This window comes from Octopus bimaculoides, chromosome 1 (genome assembly GCF_046866305.1).
Source record: "Octopus bimaculoides isolate indiv1 chromosome 1, ASM4686630v1, whole genome shotgun sequence".
Classification (NCBI taxonomy): Eukaryota; Metazoa; Mollusca; class Cephalopoda; order Octopoda; family Octopodidae; genus Octopus; species Octopus bimaculoides.
In genome coordinates, this window is record NC_142928.1 from 95,059,092 (window position 1) to 95,076,250 (window position 17,159).

A 17,159-nucleotide genomic window follows, 5' to 3' on the forward strand; every position below is an offset into this window, starting at 1 on the left:
ACATGCTAACACACATGTACACTAACACACAGATCAAATAGAAAACTACAAACCATTCTTATATTTAAGAATGAGGTCCCAGATGCTTCGTCTTGCACTTGGATCTACACCAGCTGTAGGTTCATCAAGAACAACAATACTAGATTTGCCAGCAAATGCTAAAGCCACACAGAGACGTCTTTGCATTCCACCAGAGAGTTGTTTTGCAGGTGTATTACGCATATGTAGGAGATCAACATCTTTCAAAATACTGGAAATGGAAAAAAAGAAGACATTAATATTCATTTTTTTAATGGTGACAATATACATTTTGTGTGATGTAAACATGTATTAAATATGTCTGTGAATTCTAAGTCATGCACAGCATGACTTAGAATTGGCCGCCAGTTGCAGGAATTGGTTTTCTAGCTCTTACATGTAAAGTGGGATTGATATTTATTTTCACCTTAGTTGGTAAGAGCAAATTATGTAAGCTGTCAAGTTCATGTGAAAGACAGAAGGTATGAAGTTTATAGCTTTCGCAAGAGTATTTGTAACATAAATTAATATTCTTGGGAAATAGAAATGGATTTGAAAGAAGTTCGAGGACTTGGTTTGCAGAAACTTTATCACATCATCAAAGCAAACATCCATTATACTCTTTTGTTGAATAATCATTGAACTTTAGTGCGCGAATAGATTAACGATCATTATTGAATAAATGAATGATTGGCTGAACAACACAGCACAGTAAATAGGCTACATAATTAAATACACAATAAAACCAGAAAGGTATGCTGGTATACAATACCTCAGGGAATTATATATAATTGTCTTGTATAGTTAAACCATTGACTAGTTCTTGTTAAAGCCAAGGATTAAGAAAGAAAACTCTAAAAGAAGCCATGTAGTGTGGTAACACTTAGGGTGGATGTCTGCTTGTAATTCATAGCAGCTTTCAACCAGCCATTGTAAATACTACAACTCATATCCAGCTTGAACTGTTCTTCCTTTTGAGAAATAATTCCAAGTCTCTAAGAGAGTGTCATTAATAACTTGCAAAAACCAATAACACACAAAAAAGAAAAACTCTAACAGGCAGCCTTCATAATTGCATATGCTAATACTTTTAAAGGGATATCTAGAAGATGACAGTTGAATTACTATGAAAGCAGTCATAATCACTAGTGATCACGCAACAGATAGGTAATCAGATCAAACAAATCATGCACCAAGATGGGCTTGTACTGTCAGAAGAAACAACTGGCAATACAACAAGGTTGAACAATAAAGCAGTGAAAATGCACAGCACAAGTTCAAACAATGAAACAATTTAGTGATATCAAATAATTAAGCATACATCATAGTGATTTCCATGAATTCAAAGCTAAAAACAAATAATAAACTCACGAGCGAACTTCTCTCTCTAATTTCTTTCCCTGCCATCCTGTTTTAATACTGGTGTAGAATCGGATGTGTTCTTCTGTTGTCATGCTGTAAATAAAAGGAATTAAACAGGATTATAGTTTAGAATTACAATGAATCTGAGTTTTATTTAACTTACAGATTTATTTGAAAGAACTCTCCATTGGATATTTTATCTGTATGATTATAATGATAATGATCTTATGAAGTGTAATGAGCATGATGATCATTATAACTGCATTATCATACATCAGATAAGGCAGTTGATGCCTCTCATTTGCAATTCAATTTCATATCCCAACTTATGGGAAAATTCTGTTTTTATCATATGAGATGTTCACAAATTTTGTAATAACACAATGGAGCTGTTGGTAGCATAACTAGAAGCAAACTGTCAGTAAAGTAAGTAATTATATCAGTCATATTGATGACATTGTCTCTGATACTTTGTGGGTTCTGTGCATAAGCTAAAGATCATTACTATATATATCTATTATTTAAAAAAATGGAATAAGTTTTACTGCACTAAGGCACCTCTTAATAATGATAAACAGAATGGTACAAAATCATGAAAAAGAAAGCAACCAATAGCATAAGTGAAATGAAAAAAAGCAAACTATACTTACTACTCGAACAAAATATTTTGTTGAGGACAGATGCCAAGCCAACTATTCTTTTTTCCTTTCTCGGAGTCATAGAATGCTACAATACCAGTTGTTGACTCCATCAAGCCAGTTAGCATATTACTGAAATGGAATGAAAACAAAATGAGTATTAAAATAACCAAATGAATAATTAGGTATCCCAATACTATGGTCATTTAATGAAGTGTGAAATTTATATCTAAAGTACAGTTGATGGGCAATAAGATCGAGAAAACATAAGATTAAATGGTTTCAGGTGATTATTGTTTGTTGGAAGAATTGAGAAGCTTAAATATAAAAACAAAATTGGGTTTGTATCTTCCAACTGAACTATGGAGTTATTGTGGTGAAATGGGGAGTGGCAATGAGTTGATATTTTTTAAAGTATTTTAAGGTTTTAAGTAAGGCAGTATTTTAAAGTATTTTAAGGTTTTAAGTAAGGCAGTATTTTAAAGTATTTTAAGGTTTTAAGTAAGGCAGTATTTTAAAGTATTTTAAGGTTTTAAGTAAGGCAGTATTTTAAAGTATTTTAAGGTTTTAAGTAAGGCAGTATTTTAAAGTATTTTAAGGTTTTAAGTAAGGCAGTATTTTAAAGTATTTTAAGGTTTTAAGTAAGGCAGTATTTTAAAGTATTTTAAGGTTTTAAGTAAGGCAGTATTTTAAAGTATTTTAAGGTTTTAAGTAAGGCAGTATTTTAAAGTATTTTAAGGTTTTAAGTAAGGCAGTATTTTAAAGTATTTTAAGGTTTTAAGTAAGGCAGTATTTTAAAGTATTTTAAGGTTTTAAGTAAGGCAGTATTTTAAAGTATTTTAAGGTTTTAAGTAAGGCAGTATTTTAAAGTATTTTAAGGTTTTAAGTAAGGCAGTATTTTAAAGTATTTTAAGGTTTTAAGTAAGGCAGTATTTTAAAGTATTTTAAGGTTTTAAGTAAGGCAGTATTTTAAAGTATTTTAAGGTTTTAAGTAAGGCAGTATTTTAAAGTATTTTAAGGTTTTAAGTAAGGCAGTATTTTAAAGTATTTTAAGGTTTTAAGTAAGGCAGTATTTTAAAGTATTTTAAGGTTTTAAGTAAGGCAGTATTTTAAAGTATTTTAAGGTTTTAAGTAAGGCAGTATTTTAAAGTATTTTAAGGTTTTAAGTAAGGCAGTATTTTAAAGTATTTTAAGGTTTTAAGTAAGGCAGTATTTTAAAGTATTTTAAGGTTTTAAGTAAGGCAGTATTTTAAAGTATTTTAAGGTTTTAAGTAAGGCAGTATTTTAAAGTATTTTAAGGTTTTAAGTAAGGCAGTATTTTAAAGTATTTTAAGGTTTTAAGTAAGGCAGTATTTTAAAGTATTTTAAGGTTTTAAGTAAGGCAGTATTTTAAAGTATTTTAAGGTTTTAAGTAAGGCAGTATTTTAAAGTATTTTAAGGTTTTAAGTAAGGCAGTATTTTAAAGTATTTTAAGGTTTTAAGTAAGGCAGTATTTTAAAGTATTTTAAGGTTTTAAGTAAGGCAGTATTTTAAAGTATTTTAAGGTTTTAGATAAGGGCGGCGAGCTGGCAGAATCCTTAGCACACTGAGCGAAATGCTTAGCAGTATTTTGTCTGCTGTTATGTTCTGAGTTCAAATTCCGCAGAGGTCGACTTTGCCTTTCATCCTTTCGGGGTCAATGCAAAATAGTACCAGTTATGCACTGGAGTCAATGTAATTGACTTAATCTCTTTGTCTGTCCTTATTTGTCCCCTCTATGTTTAGCCCCGTGTGGGCCATAAAGAAATAAGAAATAAGGCAGATCTGAGAAATGAAACCAGAATGCAACTTTAGCTTGATAAGAATTTTTCACTCATTGTACAAAGATGCCAATAATTTATTAATTACACATGATTTCATGTCTGTATCTGCATATTTGATTAAAAATATCAATCTCTGTTTAATCCACAATATTCATTTATCAAACCTAGAGAGAAAAATAGTAAATTTCAATCTGGTAGAATTTCACATTATGGTAACAATAATAAAACTAAAATTGAGCTTTTGATATAGATTAATTATGTAACTTACAATGTTGTAGTTTTTCCAGCTCCATTTTGTCCGAGAATTGTTGTTATCTCACCTTTGTGAAATTTAAGGGATAAATTCTGCACTGCTGTTTCAATACCATATCTTTTAGACAAATTCATCAAAGAGATGCCAACAGGTCCTTTTGCAGGACGGTTTTCATAAAGTACATCCGAGGAATCTTATAAATGAGAACACAATGACAAATATTTAAAGTTATTTATCTAATTTACTAAACAAAATAAAAACTTTAACAAAATTTTATTTTTCTGAAAACAAAAGATTTACAAGTATTTAACACAGAGAATACCTGGACATTAAACAACAGTTGAAGTGTGCAGAAGAGATAATTGAGATAGTATGGGCATATGATGTACTTGGATGATGAAATTTGGATGAAGGAATAATGTGTGCTGTCAGTTGATACTGTTGAGTCAAAGTCAGCCCTAACTGAACAGCTCTATGATCAAATCATCTTAGCCATGATCACTCCAACTTCTTCCAATGTACAGGGAATATTGACCATCTTGTTTAATATATCATATTTTAAAATGATGGGAGTTTGAGCTGAAAGAGATTTGACTACTATTACTATTTCTAGAATACTGAGTGACCATATAAAGACTTCCTCATTAGTTCTTGTACTGTTTGTGGAAGTTGTCTATAGAAAAAGCAGTTTATGGTAGTCAGGGTTCTGGGACTCAGAGATGAGATGAAAAACTGAGATGACAGCACAGAAAATGTTCTTAGAACACATTGTACCAATAAAACTCCTCCCCAACATAATGATCTCAAATTCTATCAAACACATGATTATGTAAGAACTGACTGCACCCCAGGAAAAACATATGGAGGAGTCTCATGGGAGGAGCTGGTAGAGCAGTGCAGAAACCTGGTATGTAACAAGGCAATTGAAGTAGGCTGCCAGGGTTTTGTGGAGCATTCATTCTGTAAAGCCCTTACTCATCTGACTTGGATTGAGGTTACTGGTGCTGCAAAGAAGAGGACCATAAATTATATCACTGATGATGCAGAGAAGGAAACTAGATTGTTTTCAATAAAGAGGGCAGACTTGTGATTTGCTGCTATTGAGATGCAATCTGGGACTTGATCAGCCTTGACTGAGTCAACAAAACAAAGGAGTCTGATGATGAAAGATCTGAAACCCCCTCTAAGAACTCAGAAACATCACTAATGATGCATCTCAGGACATCCATGAGTTATAACTTGGAACTAAATATTATGGTCTGTTCTACCATGTATCACAGTGACGATAGTGTTCTGCTTCCACATTACATTATCACATTTCATTACAGAGATTCAAATTTATTTCTTTTATCCATGTTGGATTGATATCAGCCATAAATTTCTGTAGAAAAACTATTGCCTCTCACACATATTTAATGAATGCTTCAGGAATTGCTGAAGAATAAGACAGCTAATGATAAGAAGATATTTACATGATATAGATTTGTATGGTTGTATGTCAGCATTACAACAAGATTAATTCTGTCTGCCATGATAAAATCTCCTGTTGAAGACGACATATGAATGTTCAGTTTTTGTTGAATGATCTGCAGAAATTATTTGTTTATAGTGATCAAATGTATGTGCAATACATTAGCTCACTTTCTGCATCAAATAAACATAGACTGTATAGGTGCACAGGTTTGCCACATGCCAAATGTCAAAACGATCACAAAGCAATGTGAAACGAAGTGTTTTGTTCAAGAGCACAAGGCACTGTACTGTTCTGGAATCGAACCCATGAGTAAGCAACTGTGAGTACAACACCCTAACCACCAGACCATGTGCCTTCACCCATTGCCATTCATGGTATATAAAGTATGTTATACAAAACAAAAAGAAGAAAGCAAGAGCACATTTCATGGAACAAAGTGGCAGAGTTCTGTGTATCATCTAAGGTGGCTCTGCTCAAGGGATCGATACGCCAGGGTTTTATAACCCCAAGAAAAGCTTCTAGAACCTTTGGAAATACAACTTGATGGGAATTTACATAGATTTCTTTAATGATGCCAATGTTAATTACTACATGCCAACCAATACTGATTGGTCAATAAACATTTATGTAGGTACACATGTCTTTTATGGTGATATAATTAGGTTCATGGAGTTAGGAATATTTCTTATGGAAATGTAATTAGGTTGCAGTTCTAAATCAGAAATCTAGGTGGAGACTTGCTACAGTGTAAACTATCCCAAGAACATTCTGAATATTCTACTAAAAAATATTATTTTAGCTAATCCAGAAGCAGTTTCTTGTCTTGCTATTTCATTAAATATTGTAATGCAATTTTTGAACAAAAAGATAAAATAAAAAATCGAGAGAAAATCACTTACAGAATGTGTCAGGTGCAGTTGTAGATGAAGAGTAATGCTTCAAAGAGTTGGCCCCTCCAAGACCCCAGTATTTTGGGAAGAAAGGAAAGTACCATGGTTTAGGAATGCCATACTTCTCTGCAAAGTAAAAAAACATATGGGAATTTATAAATATCATTATCATAATCATCATCATCATCATCATCATTTAACGTCTGTTGTCCAAGCTGACATGGATTGGACGGTTTGACCAGAGCTGGTAAGCTGAGGGGCTGCACCAGACACCAGTCTGATTTGGCCTGATTTCTACAGCTGGATGCCCTTCCTAATCCCATATATATTGTATGTCTATATATATATATATATATATATATATAAAAATTGTGTATGTATATATATGTATATGTGTGTGTATATACACACACACACACGCACACACACATATATATATAAGTTGTGTGTATATATATAGTGTATGTATATATATGTGTATATTTTGTATATATATATGTATATGTGTGTGTGTATATATATATATATATATATATATATATATATATATATATATATATATGTATATATACATACATACATATATATATATATATGTATCTATCTATATATAAATATGTATATAACTGTTTATGTATAAGAAAAAGAAAAAAAATGGACAAATTGACATATAGACATCAATTTATTGAAATGTGTTTAATATTATACGTATATATATATATATATATATATATATATATATATATAAAACATGAGGATGGAAATTCATAGGTTTCATTTATGCATCACAACATATGTTTCTACACATACACCATCATTAGGTTGCAATTTTTTGTGTACGTATATATATATATATATATATATATGTATATATATTTGGGTAGGCAAAAAGATTAGAAACTTCAATGTTCTCCCTTTCCATCTTATATAAACCTGGTGCTTTGTTTCAATGTCAGAACATATAGTTTATTCTATAGATGAGGGTATATTTGCAAAAAGAAACAGGAGTGTATCAGGCAAAACACACATTTAGTTTCCTTCTGGCATCTTAGCTAAAATCCCAAGAGTTACCATTGCCTTTTATCTTTTTAAAGTTGATAAAATAAGTAGTAATAATATGTTGGTACTGATGTAGTAAACTATTCGAGTACTAACTGCATAGTTTAAAGAAGTCATTATTGTTCTACAGAATCATTCAGATTAGCAGTTAGTTTCTCTGGGTTTTGAATAGAAAGTTAGGAGAATAATGACAAGTAAAGAAAACTTACTTTTCTTGATGCTTTTGACGTACCAGCCAATTATAAAATAGATTAAACTGTCAATTGCCATCATGGTGCATGCAAATGAGAAACTTAGATCATCTCCTTCCATTGGACTTTCATGAATGTTTTTCCATTGAAGACCAACCATTTGTTCTTCATATCTTGATAAGTACTGAGAGCCAAAACTAAAGGCTGTTGTAGAGGACAGACACTGAAAATATAGGAAACATGTTTTCTTGAAATAATTTTTCCCATACTTGCAGTAATAATACAATGTTTTTGAAAGGTTGCTTACAATATCTGGAAAAATATACAGCCATTACTGTTGTCTAATATTCAAATTTATCTAATCATCATCATCATCATCGTCATTTAACGTCCGCTTTCCATGCTAGCATGGGTTGGACGATTTGACTGTGGACTGGTGAAACCGGATGGCTACACCAGGCTCCAATCTAATTTGGCAGAGTTTCTACAGCTGGATGCCCTTCCTAACGCCAACCACTCAGAGAGTGTAGTGGGTGCTTTTACGTGTCACCCACACGAAAACGGCCACGCTCGAAATGGTGTCTTTTATGTGCCACCCGCAAAAGAGCCAGTCCAGGGGCACTGGCAATGATCTCGCTCGAAAATCCTATGAAGGCCAGTCAGGCGGTACTGGCAACGGCCACGCTCAAAATGGTGCATCTTATGTGCCACCCGCACAAGAGCCAGTCCAGGGGCACTGGCAACGATCTCACTTGGTTTACGGGTCTTCTCACGCACAGCACATTTCCAAAGGTCTCGGTCAGTAGTCATCACCTCAGTGAGGCCCATGGTTCGACGGTCTTGCCTCACCACCTCAGCCCAGGTCTTCCTGGGCCTACCTCTTCCACGGGTTCCCTCAACTGTTAGGGTGTGGCACGTTTTCACGCAGCTATCCTCATCCATTGTCACCACATGTCCATACCAGCGCAATCGTCTCTCTTGCACACCACAACTGATGCTTCTTATGTTCAGCTTTTCTCTCAACATACTTACACTCTGATGGGTATGCACACTGACATTACACATCCAACGGAGCATGCATATAGGCATGCACACATGCATATGCATATACACAGATGCATACGCGCACACATGTACACACACATACATACATACATACATACATACATACACACGGATGTATATATCATGAACTAATTGTTACTTTCTCAGATGCAGCACACAATTTTGTCAGTGAACAGGTTGCAGTCTCAAACCGACGAAAATATATTGACAAATTAAAATTTAAATGTTGAAGTGAATCTAACGGATTTTGAGTGTTATTTTAAATGGCTTATAAACAACTTCCACGCTGCGATTATATATATATATTTATATATATATATATATATATATATATATATATATATATATATATATATATATATATATATATATATATTTAAATCCCTACTTACTAATCAGAGCTATAGCTGTGATGAGAGAGTTTTACTTTTTTATCTTTAGTTATGATAGATTTAAATATCGCTTAATTTCCAACATTTATGTTGGGTGACTTGGTGGTCTTGTGGGTAGAGAGATAATTGGATATTCTACACCCTGGCTAGGGTTCAATCCTACCATGGCCTGCACTAAGGTGTGTTACAGAAAATTTTTCTTTTTTTTTTAATCTCTAGAGATAATATCATCATCATCATCATCATCATCGTTTAACGTCCGCTTTCCATGCTAGCATGGGTTGGACGATTTGACTGAGGACTGGTGAAACCGGATGGCAACACCAGGCTCCAGTCTGATTTGGCAGAGTTTCTACAGCTGGATGCCCTTCCTAACGCCAACCACTCAGAGAGTGTAGTGGGTGCTTTTACGTGTCACCCGCACGAAAACGGCCACGCTCGAAATGGTGTCTTTTATGTGCCACCCGCACAAGCCAGTCCAGGGGCACTGGCAACGATCTTGCTCGAAAATCCTACAGGAGCCAGTCAGGCGGTACTGGCAACGGCCACGCTCAAAATGGTGCATCTCATGTGCCACCCGCACAAGAACCAGTCCAGGGGCACTGGCAACGATCTTACTTGGCTTGCCGGGTCTTCTCACGCACAGCCCATTTCCAAAGGTCTCGGTCCGTAGTCATCGCCTCGGTGAGGCCCAATGTACGAAGGTCTTGCCTCACCACCTCAGCCCAGGTCTTCCTGGGCCTACCTCTTCCACGGGTTCCCTCAACTGTTAGGGTGTGGCACTTTTTCACGCAGCTATCCTCCTCCATTCTCACCACATGTCCATACCAGCGCAATCGTCTCTCTTGCACGCCACAACTGATGCTTCTAATGTTCAGCTTTTCTCTCAAGATACTTACACTCTGACGGGTATTCACATTGACATTACACATCCAACGGAGCATACTGGCTTCATTCCTTGCGAGCTTACGTATGTCCTCAGCAGTTACAGCCCATGTTTCACTGCCATGTAGCATGGTTGTTCGTACGCATGCGTCATACAGTCTGCCTTTTACTCTGAGTGAGAGTCCCTTTGTCGCCAGCAGGGGTAAGAGCTCTCTAAACTTTGCCCAGGCTATTCTTATTCTAGCAGCTACACTTTCAGCGCACCCACCCCCACTACTAACTTGGTCGCCCAGATAGCGGAAGCTATCGACTACCTCTAGTTTTTCACCCTGGAATGAGATAGAAGTTGTTTCCTGTTTGTTTGCAGTCTTTATTGCACCTGAACATCTGCCACAAACAAAAACTAACTTGCTAGTTAACCTGCCTTTGATGTTGCTGCACCTCTTATGTGTCCATAGCTTGCACCGGGTACATCTTATAGAGTTACTACCTACTCCTTTTCTACATACTGAGCAGGGCCATCTACCTGAAGGGGTTTGTGTTTTATCTACCTTCCTACTTATTAGGATTTTGGTTTTAGCTAGGTTGACTCTAAGGCCCTTCAATTCTAGACCTTGCTTCCACACCTGAAACTTCTCCTCTAGTTCTGATAGTGACTCCGCAATTAGGGCAAGGTCATCAGCATAGAAGAGCTCCCAGGGGCAACCTGTCTTGAACTCCTCTGTGATTGCCTGGAGGACTATGGTAAATAATAGGGGGCTGAGGACGGAACCTTGGTGGACCCCTACCTCTACCCGGAATTCATTGCTGTACTCATTTCCAACCCTCACCTTACTGGCAGCATCTCTGTACATGGCTCGCACAGCTCTCACTAACCATTCTTCTATCCCAAGTTTCCTCATTGACCACCAGATAAGGGATCGGGGGACCCTGTCAAAGGCTTTCTCCATGTCAACGAAAGCCAGGTACAGAGGTTTATCCTTAGCTAGGTATTTCTCCTGCAACTGTCTCACTAGAAATAAGGCATCAGTAGTGCTTTTACCTGGCACGAACCCAAACTGCATCTCATCTAAATTGATTCGCTCCCTAATTAGTTGGGCTATGACCCTCTCTGTAACTTTCATAACCTGATCTAACAGCTTGATGCCTCTGTAATTATTTGTATCTAAAGCGTCCCCTTTACCTTTGTAGCAGTTGACTATGATGCTGCTACACCAGTCATAGGGTATGACTCCTTCGTGTATCACCTGGTTCGTAATACGGGTGACTAGGCTATAGCCAACACTGCCAGATATTTTGAGCATCTCTGCAGTGATTCCTGATGGGCCGGGGGCTTTCCCGGTCTTCATACTCTTAATTGCTTTATCTACCCTGGTACTATCAACTCGGATAGCTGGTCCCTCTATTGGGTCGACATACGGCAGGCTCTCTTTCTCCCATTCATTCTCTTTATTAAGCAATCTATCGTAGTGGCATCTCCAGACCTCTTTCTTTGCATCCTCATTTAATGCAAGCGTACCATCATCCATGCGAACACATTTCTCTCCTACAACATCACTATTCTCTCTCCTACACTGTCTTGCAACACGAAATACCTCGAGTCTTTGGTCCTCACGGCGCAGAACATTGGCAAATCTTTCCTTATCTGCTTCCCCTCTGGCTAAATAAACCTGTCGCCTAGCCTCCCTTCTGGCACATTGGTACAATTCCCTGCTACCACCGTTCTTCCAGTCCTTCCAAGCCTGTTTCTTTTGTCTAATAGCCCTGTCTACCTCCTTGTTCCACCACCACGTTACTCTGGGTTGGGAGGGGACCTTACACCACCCACAAATCTGGTCGGTGGCTTTCAACAGGTTGTCCCGCAGAAATCTCCAATCAAAATAATTATTAAGTTATACTTACAACCAGTAATACTTGGTAAAAGCTCAGTTCTACTTTTAGAGACTGTAGAACAATGTATGGAATATAAGAAAGCAAGTAAAAGATAAGTCCAGTGAGAACTGCCAAAGTTGTATTGCTGAAGAATGAACTGACCATATAACTATAAAAAGAAAAGAGGTAAATATCTCTAAAGACTTCATACAGCACACAATATATTTAGGTACAAATTTAGAATTATGTTGTCGAGTAAGTAATTACAAGTTTTAATCTCTTCACTTTTATCATTACTATTTAATGAAAGAAAAATTAGGCAAGCAGTTAGATTCTGAGTAAATTTTTCTACATCTTTTGTTTGTAGTTTGTTGAACTATTTAGGGGAAGTTTGGGCTAATGATGGAAGATTTTCAAATCTACATGCTTTGATTCTTAGAAATAGAAAAGGAACTTCTATGGGGTGGCAAACACAGTTAATAAATAGTTGAATATAGTGAAAATTACTGAAACATGAAAAAGTAGTGTATATTTATATGTCTATTGTGATTCCAATCAGGAGCTGGTCAGAATCGTCTCTGCCACCACAGAGAGGATTGGGTCTATATTGGTCTTTGGTGGTTTTAATTTAGATCAATTTTGGCATAATTAATTATCAATGCCTAGAAACTATAATAGTAGTAGTAGTAGTAGTAGGAGCAGTAGAAGTGGTGGTGGTTATTAGAAACTGAGAAAATATTACTTACCACATCATGACTGTTGAAAAGCAGAAGGTAAGGAAATAGAGGAACATAAGAAGTATGTTGCTGAATATAAATATGGTACTAAAGTGCAGAATGAAGATGACAACGATGCACACTAGAGCCATAATGATCATTGTAGAAATCATCCATGCTAGCCAGCTGATGATTCCATACATTCCCATAACACGTAATGCCTGGAAAAGATTTTAAAAAAAGCAAATATCACCAACAGTTTTTTTTTTCACTTTTGCTTGTAACATGGACTGCCATTAATTAATAATCATTAAAAGGGAGTTAAATCTATTGTCAACTGTTAGACTACTAGAACAAAAGAATAATGTGACAGCATCTGAAGCAGTTAATACATTTCTGTCGTGTTTCAATGGAATAACATAACTCTTTAATTTTATACTTTCCTTTCAAGTGACTATTTATGGGAAAAGGGAGACATATACTATAACATGTTGGGCACGCATGTCTTCCCTTGAGTGAATGTGTGTGTGTGTATGAAATTGTTAGACATGGGAGAAATCAAAACTGATTGAGCTAACAAGGGCGCTTCTATGTGGATATTTGTCCTGCTTGAAACAGTGGTCAAATCTTTCTAAAATAACATACCACTGTCTTAAAAAAAGGAAGTGTATAAAGTCCTAGATGCTTATGTGTGAACGATGGTTATGGCTTAAAAGCCTTTGAGGTTAGTACAATCAGAACTGATTTGTAGCTAAATGACAACAATAATATAAAGAGGGTCACTAGAAATTTTGTTTTTGTGATGTTGCAGGATTCTTTTCCATTTAATCCCAAAATATTGCACTACAGAATTAGATTTTATAGGGTTAAGAGCAAGAAAATGTTTCTTCTCCTAAAATGGGATCTGAAGAAATATTCAACCTTTAGCACACTGCATTTTCTCTAGAATTGTCTTCCCTGCTACTGCCCTGTTACTACTGGGGAGAAAACTCATATGGCGACATGATGCACCTATAGTGTGCTAAACGTTAAGAATCACTGCTTTATGGTGTTATTCTTTTATTCTTATACTTGTTTCAGTCATTGGACTGTAGTTATGGTGGGGTACTATCATGAAGGGTTTAGTTGGTCATATCAACCTCAGTACTTATTTTAAGTTCAGTACTTCTATCAGTTTTTTTTTTGTTGAACCACTATATGATTGGAATGTAAACAAACTAACACATACACAATGATACTTACATACATACACACAAACTCCCCACCACGTATATATGATGGACTTTCACACAGTTTCTATCTACCAAATTCATTCACAAAGCATTGATTGACATGAGGCTATAGTAGAAGATACTTGTCCAATGTACTGCACTGTGTGATTGAACTTAAAACCATGTTTTTTAAGTGGACTGCTTAATGACAATTTAATTTATAAAAAACTTATTCTATTTTATAAGAAACTTAACTAAGTCCTCTTATATAGACTATATTTAACAACATGACTTACTTCTTCTTGTCCTTCAGCTCGATCTTGTACAATATTACGTATACCTAAGCCAAGTGATGCCAGCCAAGCCAGAGTCATCATGATGGGTAGCAAATAGCTACTGACAATATGCAGATATCTAAAAGAAAACAGTATTTTTTCATTATATTCATAGTTCAGATTGAAAAGAAAAATTTCATACAAAGCAAATGTCTAAGATAGTGACTTGCAGAAATAGGTTCTAATGAAGCAGCATTTTTGACCTTCTTCTGAATGGAAAGTAAACTGTTTCAGCAACCTTGTCTAAAGCACAGTTGTCATGGCAAAATTCTCCCCAAAAGTTTAAAATTTGAAGTCAGTTTGAACTGAGATATTCTGCTGCTTTAATCTGAATTGCAACATGGAACTGTTTTTTGTGGGGGCAACCACAACATACAACTTGTTGAAGAATTTTGAAGATTTTTATCTCTATACAATTAGAAACCTTGGATAAGTGGGTAGGCAGTGGTAACTGTGTGCCAGGTAAGTGGCTAGTGATGATGTTGCCTGATATCCATGTAAAAGATCTTATTCCTTGTAGGTATTGTAAAGTAAGAAAAGAAAAGACTGATCTAATATTAATTTTCTTTGATGGAACATTTGAAATCTTCATGTATTTATCTTGATCTAGCCATGTGTACTGGGAATGAAGATTTTAGATTTATAATATGTTATTAGTACAGCTTTTACACTAAGCATCAAAATCTTAAGATATATATAAAAAAACAAACTGAAATAATGACAACAAAAAAAACAAAATAAATACTAACTCGTCCTTCATGTGACAGGGGTAAGGGAATTGCTTCAAATGAACTCCAGGTATGCTAACATTGGCTCCAAATTCTTCCATATGACTCTCTATAATTGCTTTGTCAATCATATCTTGGAGCTGGATAAATCCTTGCAGATATTTCATTTCAGTTGCTAAATTGTCTTCTGGACGAGGCCTCCAGTATCTACAAAAGATTTCACATTTCTTAAGGTATTCTTTTAAAAATAGACAAACAGTAAACACAATGTTGTTTTATAATTATAGAATAGTATGCAAATCTTAAGTCAATTCTTGAAACAGTTCTCTGAATATTGATATTACAACACCTGTCTACTGTATTAACTGGTCTTGAAATCACTCATAGCTCTGCTATCTCTAATAACTTTGTACTTAATTACCTTTCATCTTGTGGTGGTTATCCTCTTTATCAGTAGCATTCTCTTAATCACCATTAAATATATATACCTTAAGTTGGCATCACATTTTACTCTCAGAGAGTTGATGCTAACATTAGTACTTACCAACAGACAACTTCCACCAATGTGGATTTTCAGTTTATATTGATATAGAAATTTGATAATTTTTGTTGTATTCTTGGAAGACGTAGATATATAATCCAGCAGACTGACCTAGCTCATGTCACCATAGAAAACCCTCCCCACAAAACATGAAAGCAATGCTGCTGTTGCTGCTGCTGATAGTGATGATAATCAGAATGATGATGAAAACAATAAAATCGTAAAATGTTAAATAAATCTGCATCTAAACAAATGTTCTTACTGTTCTCTCAGTTTTCTAGTCATTGGTATATAATCAACATTCATTCGTATTTCATATTTTATGTGTTTTGGAATTTTGGGTTTAGTTTCTCTCTTTGATCTCCTATTTTCTTCATCTTCCATTTCTTCAGTATCCAGGAATATAATTGCTGGAAGAAATTAAAAATGATTATAGAATAAACAAAAATAACACACACACACACACACACACACACACACACACAAAACTACCTTACTTTCCTTCCTTAGCGTCTGCTAATACTTAACATGTACCATGTCCTTGCGTTGTTTTTTGTGTTTGTTCTTCGTTTTTTGGATTTAAATATATATATATATATATATATAAATATAATTAAGGGATCAGCAAATATTTGCTTCACCATATACCGAAGTTCAGAAATAGCAGCTAACTTCGGTATATGGTGAAGCAAATATTTGCTGATCCCTTAATTATATTTATAAATATATATGAGCTTTTAAATAAGTTCTCCACCAATAATGGTGCTTTCATACCGATGGGCTTGGTAAAAATTGTTAATTGTTAATTGATTTATTAATTAATAAATTGATAATCCTTTACCCTTTTAATTTGTATATATATATATATATAATAGGTAGGCAGAGTTAGCAGTTATAGTAACCAACTAAGGGATAAAATATCCGTATTTACTATCGGTATCAGTTATCTGTGTTATCTGTGGGCATGAGCATGTAGGCATACTATGCTCATAGAATACAGGTAACAACAGAGTAAACAAAAGTTTATCAGGAATCAAATTTAGATAATTAGAAAATGGAGAAAACCTCAGATCAACAAGTCAATCAGACCACATCTGTAACTTAATATTTAATACAAAACATGACATAGCATAACAATTATGTGACATAACAATTCTTACGGCTGTTTCTGCTTCCAATGTCAGTCGGTGCCTATGAAAGAATTGCATAAAATAATATTCTTCATCTTCATAGGATATTTGGACTAGAACATGGAGCTTCATCAGAGTGAATAAAAAAGTGTCCAAAAAGTAAACAAAGGGGAATAGGAAAGAAAACATAGCATATCGAAGAAGTCTGGAGGCCTAATATATTAAAATCATACAATCTTCCATCATAGGGCTTCGAAGTCGGTAGGCTATGATGGAAGATTGTATGATTTTTATATAATTAGGCCTCCAGGTTTCTTCTATAGGCCATGTATTCTTTCCTATTCCTTCTTCCTTTTGGATGCTTCTTTTTTATTCACTCTGATGAAGCTCCATGTTCTAGTCCAAATATCCTATGAAGATGAAGAATATTATTTTCGAAATTCTTTCGTAGGCACTGAATGACGTTGGAAGCAGAAACGGCCGTAAAAATTGTTATGTCACATAATTGTTATGTTATTTCATGTTTCCTATTAAATAATATTAAGCTACAGATGTGGTGCAATTGATTTGTTGATCTAAGGTTTTCTCCTTTATGCA

The 17,159-nt window shown here is 35.0% G+C and overlaps 1 protein-coding gene across 3 annotated transcripts in view; it reads right to left on the bottom strand.

Annotated features, from left to right (window-relative positions):
• Positions 1–17,159, bottom strand: part of LOC106873159 (uncharacterized) — a 329,246-nt gene that overhangs the window by 34,265 nt on the left and 277,822 nt on the right. For all 3 annotated transcript variants that reach the window (XM_089354161.1, XM_089354165.1, XM_089354155.1), the window contains exons 105-115: positions 15,695–15,842; positions 14,913–15,098; positions 14,125–14,242; positions 12,648–12,838; positions 11,932–12,070; positions 7,706–7,910; positions 6,447–6,563; positions 4,089–4,266; positions 2,031–2,150; positions 1,390–1,473; positions 54–250 (exon numbers count right to left, since the gene is read on the bottom strand). In XM_089354161.1, coding sequence (XP_089210287.1) covers positions 54–250; positions 1,390–1,473; positions 2,031–2,150; positions 4,089–4,266; positions 6,447–6,563; positions 7,706–7,910; positions 11,932–12,070; positions 12,648–12,838; positions 14,125–14,242; positions 14,913–15,098; positions 15,695–15,842 — 1,683 coding nt within the window. The remainder of the gene's footprint in view (positions 1–53; positions 251–1,389; positions 1,474–2,030; positions 2,151–4,088; positions 4,267–6,446; positions 6,564–7,705; positions 7,911–11,931; positions 12,071–12,647; positions 12,839–14,124; positions 14,243–14,912; positions 15,099–15,694; positions 15,843–17,159) is intronic.